We start from the raw sequence: 14008 nt of genomic DNA on the forward strand, positions 1-14008 counted from the left end.
TATCAATCCTAATACGCTGCAGAAAGGTTACAGCTCATATTTATTCACTTACTTGGTAACACAGAGAGTGTCTTTACATTGGCTGACCAGAGTCTCTCTATCTTCTTCCCTCTGAGGTCGGACAGTGATTAGCTCAAAAGTGTTGGGTCGGGCACAGAACTCTCGGTTGGCTGGTTCAATCTGACGATTAGTGCAGTTAGCCAAGTTTATCCGGCCCATAGGATGCTGAAAGTTAGTGGAAAAGTCAGGTTATAGCAAACAGGGTTTGTAATTCTACATAATACTGTTTGCCAATAGGTATCCTATGACGTGCACCCAGAACAGATTTTCCACCCATACATGAACAGGGTTCACTTCACCCAAAAGTTGAAACAGCCATATCTGGAGTGGGAGACTGCAGATATTACAGTGGAATAAGCAAGCCCTACCCTGCTATGTACTACATGGCTGCAGAATTCAATACTTACTACAGAACTATGCGCCAGCATCTATTTAAATTTTCAGAGCTGAATGACATAATGGGGGGGTGGGCGGGGAAGAGTCAGACAATTATTGAATTACAATTGTCAACATCACATGTCAAAATATACAAAAGAAATATCCTTAAATCAAACTACATTCTCAAGAAGCACTTTTCTTACTTCACCTATCTGTAAATTTAAATCACCATCATCTATGGAAAAAAATTGTTGGTTTGTGTGTGTATACTGTGAAATTGACATTTATCAACAAAAATCAAATCCTTCCAAACCTAGTCATTAGTCACAAAGATAGCTTTGGAAGTATGAACCAAAGCTGATGCAGTGATGGTTGCCCAAATCTACTGAAAGCCTGAAATAGTAGCACTGAGATGTAAACTGCACCATTCATTTTAGTGTACAGCATGATTCTATAGCCACAGGATTTGGTATAAGGAAAGTTAGTTGTATTACATTGTATGATCCCTGCACTGTTCCACAGAGGCAGAGCTATAGTCTCGGCTTGCAGCTAGGGAGCCACGAGAACAAGAAGGGTAGGGCTCACAAGCTGAGCAGATGAGCCGCATAAGGGATTTCCCTTGACACATGGGGAAGAAGGTTCTGAGCTGGGCTACTGAAACAACTACGGAGGTTTTCTTAGAAAGGCCAACCTAAGACGACCTATGGTTTAAAGTAATCATTGACAAATTTTAATGTTATAGGAGCCATAGTTCTGATTGGGAATGAAACACTTTGAGATAAGAATAAGTTAACTATGCCACCGAATGTAGGGGTTCTTGCCATGGTATACACAAGATCTTGTGTACAGGCCAGTAGGAAGAACAGTGACTCAACAAAAAAAAAAAAAAAAAAAGAATTTACATGCTGTTAATAATGTTACCTATTACCATAGCTGCCCTGCCCACAGTTTTTAGAAAGAGGCAATGATACAACCTGGAAGACTTGATACAAGGAAGTTTGGGAAGCAATCCCAAAGCTCCTTAGACAGCAAGGTCTGGAGAACTTTCCTATCCAAGTCATCTTTCAGGCTGTAAAACACAGTATAATCTCTCCCAGCCAGCAGGGAGGAAGAGTACATGATTCATTATGGCAAAGCTGGCCAGTGCACTGTCTTCAGCTAACAGGGAGATGCTATATCTATGCATGTGAACTGGCATAGAAAGCCCAAGAGATCCAGTGTTTGACCCAGAATTTTAAGAGGAAATTTGTACTTTGACAATAAATTAGTCTTTTAATGGTAAACTGCCTAAGTGAGTCAAAAAACCACCTTGAAGGGAGCCCTCAGGAGTTGAAAACATTTACACACACACACGTAGAACCAGACTGAGGAGCCAAGAGGGGTCCAAATCAATGAGAGATGAACTCTTCTGATTTGGGCCATTAGCTAAAGAGTAACTCAAAACTGTCTACAAGGTGTGTGCTTAAGCACCATACACTCAACCCCATTAAGGAGCTGCAAGACTACAAGCCATAGTTGTAACATGGTTTGGTAAACTCCATAGGCAGTAAATCATGCTATAAATACAGTTGGGCCCCTACTATGGTAAAGCATACTGCTTAAAAGTAAGCTTTATGGACGGGGTTTGCCAGACTAAGGATGCTGTTCTTCCTGACAAACTTGTGAAGTAATCCACATATATCATTTAAATGAAACTTGCTTATTAGAGTTGTCAGGGGTGTTACATCACCTCTTAAATTGAACAACAAGACACATCAATCATCAGACAAGCTCACTAACAGAAAAAGCTTTAAATCTGGAAAATTAAATAGAGAAAATGAGGACCTGCTGCCCCACTACCATGGAAACTGCTACCAACTTTAGGATCTGCCTCTCGGTTTTTGTCCTGGGTTATACAGAAGTTAATCAAATTGAGAGAAGAGTTATCTTGCACACCCCACCCCAAAAAGCTTTAAGAGCTTAGGTTTCTACGGACTAACTCTGCATCAGTAAAAAATGAATGCAGGAAAACAGATACTGTGAAATATTTCAGATTAAGAATCCCCACATTAAGCAATATAATAGGTGGATCATAAACTACATTACCTTTCGCTTTTCATCATCTGGATACGTCCAATAAGAGATGCAGTTTCCAAAAAGCACACACCAGCGCCGATGCCAAGCCCCAAATCCACTAACATCTTCAAACATTGTCTAAAAAGAAAAATTAAGTGACCTGTGTGACTTAGACATGTTCTACACACCAGTTTATCCTGGTTTAAACTATGTTGGTTAATCATACTGCTATAAGCACCTTTATGTCGACCACTGTGTCGTTTGTTTGGGGGGTTTTTTTGGGGGGTGGGGGGGCAGGAAGGGAGCATACCACTTTAATGATATTAGTATATTAAATTTGTGTATAGTCAACGCTGTAGTAAATCAGAGGCTAGATCTTGCCTTTAGACACAGTAGGGTAGATTTTCAAGAGTTCAGCACCCAGCATGCTGAGCTTTCGAAATCTGGCAGTGTCATGGTGTCCCTATGCATTTAGGAACCAGAGGATAGTATTGGCCACCACCAGCACTTAGAATTCACTATACATGTGACATTTCCTCCCATCCCTCGCCTCAATATTAAAACATGCTTTGTCTTCCCAGAATACTTAATTCTCGTATACGGCTTTTCACAAGATCCGATTCACTGCTAAGAGCTGGCATTTGTAATGACCATGATGTGACACCAGGTTGCCTTCCACAGACCTCACATCCATTAAGCTTTTTTGTGTGAAAAAGCTGTTGATGTGCGTATTGAGCTTTTTTATTTTTTAACACACACCTGCAATCTAGAAGTTAATCCTAGATTTAGAGTGCTGCTACCCCCAATATTTCAAAAAACAAAAAAAAGTTAAGAAGTTAGTTTAAAAGATGATCATTTTATTTATTAAAAAGTTTTTCTAGCACTGAATTGCAAGCATTTCAAGCGTTGGATAGAATAGTGGTTTTCAACCTCTGGTCCGTGGACTTCTGAGGGTCCACAGATTAGTCTAAAATTAAGGGGTTCACATCTCCATTCAAAAATTTTTTAGGGGTCCACAAAACGAAAAAAGGTTGAAAACCACTGACCTAGAACAGACACTGGCAGAACTGGTTCAGCAAAATGCTATTGTAAGAGTGCAATATAGGAGTCATTAAAAACGTTAAGTGATCACATAGTTATGTAGAATTTGACCATGTTATGATAAGCTGAGTGAGGAGTCAAGTAAGCTTAAATAAGAAGTTGGAGGGGGATTTTCAGATATTACAAAACTACTGAAGATAGTTAAGTCCCAAGCAGACTGCCAAGAATTACAAAGGGATCTGTAAAACTGGATGACTGGGCAACAAAATGGCAGATGAAATACAATGTTGATAAATGCAAAGTAATCCCCATTGGAAAACATAATCCCGACTATACATACAAAATGATAGGGTCTAGATTAGTTGTTACCACTCAAGAAAGATCGTGGAGTCATTATGGATGGTTCTCTGAAAACATCCACTCAACATGCAATGACAGTCAAAAAAGCTAACAATGTCGGGAATCATTAGGCAAGGGATAGATAGTAAGACAGAAAATATCATATTGCCTCTATATAAATTCACGGTATGCTCACATCTTGAACACTGTGTGCAGATCTGGTTGCCCTACTTCAAAAAAGAGGTATATTGGAATTGGAAAAGGTACAGAAAAGGGTAACAAATATGGCTAGAGGTATTGAACAGCTTCCATATGAGGAGAGATTAAGACTGACTTTTCAGCTTGGAAAACAGATGAAAAGGGGGTCTAGAAAATCATGACTGGTGTGGAGAAAGTAAATAAGTGTTATTTTCTCCTCATAACACAAGAACTAGGGGTCACCAAATGAACTTAATAGGCAGCAGGTTTAAAACAAACAAAAAAGTATTTTTTCACACAATGCTCATACAACCTATGGAACTCCTTGCCAGAGGATGTTGTGAAGGCCAAGACTATAACAGGGTTCAAAAAAGAACTAGATAAGTTCATGGAGGATAGGTCCATCAATGGCTATTTAGCCAGGATGGGGAGGGATGGTGTCCCTAGCCTCTGCCAGAAGCCAAGAATGGGCAACAAGGGATGGATCACTTGATGATTACATGTTCTGTTCATTCCCTCTGAAGCACCTGGCATTGGCCACTGTTAGAAGACAAGATACTGGGCTAGCCTACACTCCTATATTTCTTTAGTTTATGCAGAGCATTTACTTCTCTTGGCAAGATTAGCAGTTTTCCTGTATCACATTATACACCCTTTTCTAGGCAATTCAGAAGGCAACACATTTCAATAGTACAGGAAGCCAGTGTAAAAGAGCCCACTCTAGAAGGCTTTTAAGACTATAGTGAAAACATAAATATTATGGTTTGTGCTTAGCATAGTATAGCAGTCCATTTAACTGCATGAAAATAGAAGTTTAATGCTGACCCAAAAAGAGGCTGTTAAGGAAAGTGGGGGCATCGATAACGAAGCATGCAACAATTTGCAGATCAAAATAATGAAGGGGATTCCAAGAGGTAGAATGTAAGCTCCAATTTCATCTATATAGAGAGGAAAGGAAGACAGATCTTGGACTAGGAATTAATCAAATTATAGTAGACACTTGTTTTGCAAAGGCATTTTTACAACACATTTAGTGCCATCTGCTGGCTACAACTGCAGTAATGCATTTCACTAGGCTGGAATGGCAGCTACATTTAAACAACCAAGGCCAGATTAATTAAGGTTTGGTTTTACAGATGTTGATTTTAAACAATTTGTTTCTGATACAACGAGAGTAACTTGCCTGCTATGAGCCAAAAGCTAGAAGGAGAGCATAATGAGTACATTAAAAGAAGTTTTGCTTGTTCACAAAACAGAATACATTCTATTACATACGATTTGCTTTTAATAGGTCAAAAAGAGTCCAAGTTGTCAGAAAAAAAGCCTCTGGCAGCCTCTAGAATCTCACCCAATGTCACTGTCATTTACTAGCCAGATTAGCTCCTTCAAAGGGAGGTTAATGGAAGGGCATGATGACAATAAAAGGTCTGGCCACAACCATACAAAACAGACAATTAGACTTAAAAAAAAATAAAAAAAAATAAAAAAAATTAGTCCATCAAAAGGCAATATTGATACCAAGCGATTTCAGCCTAAGACAACTTTGCAGATTCAATAGGCTCTGCTTTTTAACTAGGCAAATAAGATATCTTAAACCAGTCTTAGAAACTTTACTTTAAATCAGAAGATACGGGTAGCGTGGAATCATTTCCACCTGAGCATTTATTAAGCCTGGTTTGGTTACTGCCCAGAAAATAAAATGTGTTTGTTTTACTTAATGGAAGTCAGGGTGATTTAGCAAACAATGAGCAAGTTACTTACCAAAAATCCCTTTTCCTCCACACAGGAGTCTACTTGACATTTTAGTTTTAGATGTATGTGGCCTTCCAAAGGAGACAAAAAGGGAACCTGCAAAAAACCAAGCCCCTTAACTTAGTTATTTAATTTTGATGCATCTTAACAGCTTTGTTCCCAGTACAAACAAATCAGCAACAGCAAGAGATTAGCAACGAATGGTTTTGACATCTGTCATTGGAAGAGTGGCCAGAGATCCCTAAATACCAGGGCTAACAGCCACTTGCTGTCAAAAGTGTTATTGATCTTCTGACTCCACTTATAAGGGCTTATCTACACAAGGAGCTATTCCTGATGAACTCCACGTGTGGATGCTCTTATCTGGAATAAGAGTGCCATATTCCAAATAAAATCAATACACTCCCAAAGTCTGCGCAAGGAGTTAATCAGGAATAGCTACTCCACTTTAAATTCACATCCTACCTTAATCTGAATTAACTTCTCAGTGTAGACAAACCCAAAATTTTACTTTTCTAGGGTATGAGCAGGATGCTATTTGTATAGCCATCTAGAAATATTCATTTTTCAAGGTTTGGCTATGTGCACGTAATCTACTGTACTCAGTATTAGGAGGCACTTGGATACCATTTGAACTCTCCTTTGCTTACAAATGTATTTAACCCACCCACCCACGCGCACACACACCCAGCCCCGAGTAAAGCGGAAAACATGACCACAAGACAATATATCTACCAATAGTGCTTTTTAGCTAAAACCTAAAAACCTTGGTTAGAGTATTAATTACAGTTAAGCCATGAGACAAAACAGATTTTAAACAGTTGTTTGTATAAACCTATTAAAACATTACCAAGGTAAACTAGGGCATAAGTAGGTTCTGTGTCACTAAAGGGTAATTAGAATGCTAAAGCTGTTGAACAGAACATACATGCCTTGAAACAATTCCATGCAAGTGTGAAGACTCATTCATACCTAAATTCTATCATCTTCCCAAATCATTCAGAGGTCTCCACTTCAGGGACAGATGGAGTGTTTATAACAAGCCAACTGTTAAACCTCAATTTTGCCTTGTAGAAACTGTTTCAGTAGGGAAAAACTTCGTGATATAAAAGGTGAGAGGTTCACAGAATCTCCACAGGATCGGAATGATTTGGTAACTCAGAATCTAAGTGTTATTTTGAAGCATAATGTTGGGTTTGTTTTTCATGTTACTGATGAGATCCACTGTAGCCATGCAATGTCCAAAAGCAAAAAGAGCCCATGCTTCCAGCAGATACACCAATATTGAAACACCAGTGTGCTCACTACTATACATGAAGAAGAGTCCCTTCTCCTTGAGATGACTTGATGTGTATATCGAGTGAAGAAGCATCAAACAGAACCAATGCCATCCATCACAATTGATAGAAATTTTGTCAGTGACTTCTATGGGAACAAGATCAGGCCCTCCATATTTATCGCTTAAGGGTATGTACAATATCAAGGAGAAAATTCCCTAAATAAGATGACTTATCAGTCGTCAGAAATGTTAGCACTCTTTGAATTGAAAAGCTTTTAGGTAGTAAGTATGTTTAGCCCAGATACATAAAGCACATCTGCAGAGGCAAGAGATCTGCCCATTTTTAGAGTACTAGACTATCCCAGGTGAAGTGTGTGGTTTTATTCTTGCACTAGGTAAAGGAATAGAGAAACCTTGGCAAATGTATCTTGAGCACCAGAAGATAGGAAGTCTTCAGGTACCAAAGAAATTAAAAAAGCAAGACTATTATAGTTTGGAGAGAAAAAGGACTAATGCTGGATTTTTGCTTACAACAAAAGAAGTCCACATAGTTTACTATGTGCCAAGAGAAAGTTACTTATATTCAATCAAACTACAGTAAAATCCACTTTAAAAAAGTTAGTTTAAGCAAGTTAGTCTGGCTCCCTTATTTCCCCTCTCATTTCCAGGGAGGATCATAGTTACAAACTACTTTGTAAATGATAGGAAAGTTATTAAATATAGCTGCATGGTAGCTAATGAAGGCTCTTGATCATGTGACTAACAAGTTGACACAGATTTATCAAGTGACTAAGAAGAGTTGGGGATTACTGCCAGCTATTTTGTGTGTGGAAGGGTTCTTGGAGACCTCCTCTTGTGTGGGAGAAATATGCTTCTCTTGACAAAGTTTCCTTCAGTTTTGAAGTTTCCTTGAATGAGAGGTAGATGTGCTGGACAACTGCATGAAGAGAAAACTCTAGTCCATGACCTTTGGTAACCTAGCCTGGGACTACCATTAACACTGATGGACTTGGAGCTTCTCTGTAGTTTATGAATACTATATATGGACATGGATATTGGCATGTTGACTGTAGGAATCCACTGTTTTTCCTTATAGACCCTATTAAGCTAAACCAAGCAAAAAGGAAAGAAAAAAAAAAAGAGAGTGGCTCAAGATAAGCCACTTCTCCACAAATACTTGAGGGTTTAAGAGACAATGCCAGGACAGGAAGGGACCCCTTTCCCCATACACCTCAAAGTGTGGGAGAGTACCTCAGGGGAACTAGACTAAGATGCAAGCACCTGCTGAGGTGTCTGAAGTTACCTAAAAGCTTGCCAAGCAGGCTAACACATATGTGGAGACTGTTTAACAGTAGGAGAAAAGTATTTAGAGAAAAAGCCATAGAATTTGTGGGATGCTAAGTGTTTTGTGTTTTCTGATCCCTTCTATCCTAGAAGTATAACAGTTAACCTTAACCCTTTGATGGAATTGTGTGGAAAAATGGAAGTAGGATCACTTGACAGCATTAGTTTGTAAACAAAAAAACCAACACGGTTTAAATTTGGAAGCTTTGGTGGCATTTAAACAAATTTGAGTTCTAGCATGCTGGACAGACTAACACTGCAGAGATTTCTTTTTAAATGACCCAGTTGTATTATATTTCACTTGCCAATTTGCTAAGTTTATTAGGAGAATCTTTGTAAGTGTCCTTCTAGAAAGATTTCAACTTCTAACTACTGCAGAAGAGCAACAGACATGAGCAACATGCACTAGGAAAAGAGTGTCTTAAGTTTTAGTCACAAGCAAGTAAACATAGCAACCTTGTCCTGGAACATAAAGCCCAGTAGCTCTCTTTCCTTCCCTCCATAATTTATCTGGGGAAAAAAAGAAATATGCTGAATGTGACTAGGTGTGAAATGAAGTTGTTGGTTTTTTTTTAAAAGCAGCATAAAACTACATTTGAGAATGTTTCATTCCTCTCTCTGCATTCAGTCTTGCGTTATAAGATATTAGAGCAGAAGCATTTGCAACACCACTGTGGTGGTCATCTAAGCCCCCATAAGGGGAAGTATAAAGCAAATTAAAAAGCAGTTCAGTGCAGTTGAGGGGCAGGACATAGCTAAAGCTTTAAAAAAAAAAAAAAGTCACATGATTGTAAGCAGTGTCAGATCTCCACTCTTCCTGTATAACAATATGCATTTATGGTATTGAGAAACTAAATATCTTAAAATGATATTCCTAGAAGGATTTCTAGGAAAAAAATCTGTATTTCCCAGCTTGGCCCATAAATTCATTCAAACACTATCAGATGATCATCATGGCTTTTATAATTTACTTTTCCCATCCAAAAAAGGAGAATACTCAAACATGAAGCACTGAGCACAAAGGTAAAAAAGACACTATTTCCCAAAGAACCAGAAGACTCCAATAATCAAATCAAGTGCTTAATAATCCAAGAACAATTCCCACAAGAGGCCCAAATCAAAAAAGAAACAAAAATTTTTTTAATTTTTTTTAAATAAAGAATTAAAGGAAGCATCAAAGGGGATCAGAATTGGCATCTGGAGCTTGTTTGCAAATCCCTAGCCTGTCATGGTCTATAAAGATACCTTACTCCAGAATTGAATTGCACTAAGTCCAATCCTTCTCTACCAGACTTCAGCATGACACTTCAAAGTTTATTGGAGAATTCTTGAAGTAACAAGAGTTAACTTGCACAAATATAAAAAAGTAACAGACTAGACCAGCTCTTGGCATATAGTAATAAAATTGTTTAACAGGTATTTACATTGTAAAGGGTCTGTTTTTTCTCTTTGTTATGCAGTTAGTGTTTACAAATTCTAGAGTCACTCACTTATGTGGAATGCAACTGTGACAAAGGCATATTTACACAAGACAAGCTCTACAGAAAACAGCTCTCCATTTTTTAAAAATCCATCATCATGAAGAACATGGAGGCTAACAAAAGTTTTAATTAGTACCTGAATTCAATCTGCATAAGATAAATATAGTCAGGAGTATCAGTTACATGGCAAGAATGTTGTTGTGGTTTTTTTTGTTTAAGTCAACTCCAAATGAAATTCAGTGCAGAGGAATTCAGATAATGTATCTTCTGACAATAATCGAACAGTTAAGTGGTTTATTTCTCAGGTTATAACATATTTTTAGAATTGGCTGTTTATAGAGCATTCTTAAAGACCTGCATGAATGAGCTTACTTCTGATAAATTTCGCTGATCTAGAATGGATACCAATGCACTGGTGGCCATATGCTATTGTATCTTACATTTAGCCCTAGTAACCGTGGTTCTCAGTGCCAAATATTAGATTTTTTTGTATTGCAAACCTGTACTTCAGTCCTCTAAAAACTACCTGTGGTATTGTCTGAAGATTTTTAAATGATTTTATTTTTAAGGAGCAATATTGCCTAGAAACACAAGGCCAGGCAAAATTCCATTCTTTCACAGTAGCACGCGGATATATTTGAAGTAGTAGTGAAAAATAGGTTCCATTACCTTGTCCAAAGTAAATTTGGAGTTCCCTATTGAAGACAGTGAAATCTTGTGAGATCCAACAAGTACAAAGTTACTAGTGCGCACAGCATTGGGGCCACCTGGACTAGCCATGACTGTGATGAGTTAAAAAAATAATAAAAAGAAAAAGGTTAAGACAACATAACACATGCAAAATTATGAGGTGTTGCTGGGCTCATACACTACAATATTAAGTAAGAGATGGAAAGAATGGAAAGGGAAGGATGATTTTTCTGCTAGCAACTTCTCCCCTGATTCTGCATGAATGGGCTGTGCCTCATCCCTGCGAAAGGCAGAGACACGGGGCATTTATGCAGAGTTGGGCAGAAGCCATACAGCAGAGATTATTTCCTCAAAGTTAGGACTAGAGACATGTGAGAAGTGCCAATGAAATGCACATTGATGATACTTTGAAATCCATTCTTATCATTGGTTCTCAGAGTTAGTCTCCAACAAACAAGACTGTTACAAAATTGTGTTATGCGATATTGCATCTGTTGAAAGCAACAGAGCCAATATATGGATTAAAAATAGAATAACTACTTAAAACACACTTTTCCAGGTAAAAAATGGATGCTATAAATATTTGATGCTAGATGTTAGTTTTGGAGTTGTACAGTAAAATTCAGCTATTCACAGCAATAATTTACATGTAAACCTGGGGCCAGATTCTCAGCTGGTGTAAACTAACAGAGCTTCATGACTCACACCAATTGAGAATTTAGCTTGGGATTAAGTACAAAACAATCCTGTTGAGAGATTATTATTGCTTTCGCTACCCCGCATTATAGACATTCCCTTTGGTACAAAAAGGTTAGGTTTTGCTTACCTGGTGTAAGAAGGGTGCTTTTCTGGAAAGACAGAAAGATTCATTAGGGAAAGAAAATAGAGAAATCAACAGATTTTAGAAGCTTGCTTTGTATAAATTAAGACCAGTCTTAAGTCAAACACTGCACTTGAAATTCTAGATCTCTTAAAAATAAAGCATATGTACTAATTTTATCCTTTTTAATGTATTTAGAATGCTCACTAGCACATGGTTATGTGCTGAAAAGGCTTGATAGAAAGCTAGGTAGTTTCGAGTTTCAAGTGAAAGAAGATACAAGCTGTCTGAAGTAGGGAAACAATGTTGTTCAGCATGTGTGAACATGGCTTTTAGAAAAGGCAATTTAATTTCCAGAAGTCATTAGAGTATTACACCAGTACTTACAGTAGTAATAGATGTCAATAATCTCTTTGGAGTAATAACCTACGAAAAACAAGACAGCATGAAAGCCAAGTACATTTCAGATTGCACATTGTAGTTAAAACCAAGTATAGTTTTAATATGTATGATAAAAATGCCATTCAAGTTTTATGGTCTAAAGCAATTCTGACCAGTGATTAACTCTTGTCCTGAGTCAGCCAGGTTTGTTTTCCTATACCCAAGACCCAAGGTTGAATAATTCCACTGATGCATGTAATAAAATACACAGATCAAGAGGTAGAAAACATACATTTACATTAATTGGGTCTGGACAGAAGGTGTTTTAAAACGAATATCCAAGCCTTCTATTCACGTGCAAATCTTTGGTGTATTTAGCAGCTCAACTTGCATCTGTTACTCTAGTAAGTTTAGCAGTTAATTGAAATGAGAATCAAATAATGCATATATTGTAACTAAATGAGTGCCTAATGTTTGTGTTCTTGTGTATTGACAAGTGTCAAGTTATAACTTATCAAATGAACATAAATATATTACCTGGAGCTTTGTTTAGTTTAAGAGAAAAATACATGAACAGTAATTAAGAATAAGACAAGTCCATCCTTGCAACTGATGGGAAAAGATACACAAGAGATAATTTGTCATCAAAAGCAGATACAGTAGACCGATTGCCAGGGGGCTGGAACGGAGAAAGTTTTCTAGATGACTTGACCCCTGCAAACTTTCATTGAGCTCTGAAAAGTACCTACTGAATGGTCCTGGTTCTCCCTTCCCTAGACAACAGAAAAACTGCAGTTCCAGCTAACAAATCAATGCAGTGCTTCTAAGAAGGCTGGTTCCTGGCAAACTTTGAAGCACCCCAGAAACTACAGCACATAGGAGGGAGTGGACCCAGGATCTCAGATTCTCAGGCTTGCATCAGCTGGACAAGGGAGAGAGAATCAGACAGTCCCTTCCGCTCAAGATGTCTGTGGCAAGTGGCAAGACACTCAAAATGTTTTTAATCAGTCAGTTATGAACACAATGAAAATCCTTCAATGAGCAAAAACTGATCTTAAAAAGTAAGATCTTGGTTCTGTGATGACCATTCATCCTCTCCCAGCTGCAACCAATTTCCTCAGCAGAAGTGAGAGCTAAGGAGTTCCAGCACTATTGGGTACTTTGAATGGATGTACTTCACACCTCCAACCCTGGATCTGTACAGTTGAAGATTACCACAGCGTAGGTTGGGGGCGGGAGAGAAGAGTGCACACAAGAGGTCTCAAGATCATCTTTATATGGGAAAAGAAGTGGAAGGTTGAAGGAAAAGGAAATCCAAAGGCCAACATTTGCAGGAGCTAAGCCCAAGCAAGCCTTCTATGTCCTGTAGGAGCCTAATTTACATAGGCAGGCGGGGATGATGGGGGAAGAGACAAACTTTTGGTTCTTTGTTTTAAATTAGAGCGTTCAAAGTCCCCTGCTCCCCCGCCCAAAAAATAGTTAACCTTTTTTTAAGCATTTTTTTTTTTAAGCCACACAAAGTCCAGTCTCATTTGTCCTGGAAAGTCTATAGTAATCTTTGCCAATGTTTAGTCATAGAAAAACACCACAGTTAAGGTTTCAATCTTTGTTCCATTATAGTAGTGATATACTGCTGCCCTTTCCCCAATACACACATTTTCAAAATACCAAAAGGTTAACTCACAGAAGTATGTATTTTACTAAATATGAAAAGAGCAAATATTTTAAATTTAAACAAAAAACCCACAAACAAAAACAAACTCATAGGCTTTCAGGAGTGGCCAAAATTTGTGTCTCTACTTACTGAAAGAATAGGGAAATTAACTCATTATTCTTATTAAATACTGTAACTTGTCATAGTCCTGTGCATAGACCTGTAATTAGTGCTTGCACTCTATACTAGCTTCAATTTGCTTTAAAAAATGATAATCTTGTTAAAATAGCATTTGCTTACTTTATCCCAATGACTACATGGGCAACATTCTTTTTCTAATTTTAGGTGCTTAATACATTTCCATTGACCAATCTGTAGAGCCTCGTGCAGATACAAAATTTAGATCCACATCTATCCACAATCCACAAAAATGGTCCACGGATGCAGATATCTGCGGATGTAAAGCAGATATCTGCAGATTTGCAGGGCTTTAACCATCTGGCTGCAGTACAGGGCACTGGCACACAGTTTACATG

At 38.0% G+C, this 14008-nt stretch overlaps 2 protein-coding genes across 6 annotated transcripts in view; one reads left to right on the top strand and one right to left on the bottom strand.

The window, feature by feature from the left end:
• AOAH (acyloxyacyl hydrolase) overlaps window positions 1-14008 on the top strand; it is a 162872-nt gene that overhangs the window by 119138 nt on the left and 29726 nt on the right. The window lies entirely within an intron of this gene.
• Window positions 1-14008, bottom strand: part of ANLN (anillin actin binding protein) — a 42805-nt gene that overhangs the window by 2576 nt on the left and 26221 nt on the right. For 3 of the 5 annotated variants that reach the window (XM_037890052.2, XM_043540599.1, XM_043540600.1), the window contains 6 exons: window positions 11825-11863; window positions 11444-11465; window positions 10597-10709; window positions 5833-5919; window positions 2524-2631; window positions 53-225 (listed from right to left, as the gene is read on the bottom strand). In XM_037890052.2, coding sequence (XP_037745980.1) covers window positions 53-225; window positions 2524-2631; window positions 5833-5919; window positions 10597-10709; window positions 11444-11465; window positions 11825-11863 — 542 coding nt within the window. Of the gene's footprint in view, window positions 1-52; window positions 226-2523; window positions 2632-5832; window positions 5920-8902; window positions 8957-10596; window positions 10710-11443; window positions 11466-11824; window positions 11864-14008 lie in introns of all 5 variants that reach the window. The other 2 variants (XM_037890053.2, XM_037890051.2) reach the window with 1 other exon arrangement.

Source organism: Chelonia mydas, chromosome 2, assembly GCF_015237465.2.
Source record: "Chelonia mydas isolate rCheMyd1 chromosome 2, rCheMyd1.pri.v2, whole genome shotgun sequence".
Classification (NCBI taxonomy): Eukaryota; Metazoa; Chordata; order Testudines; family Cheloniidae; genus Chelonia; species Chelonia mydas.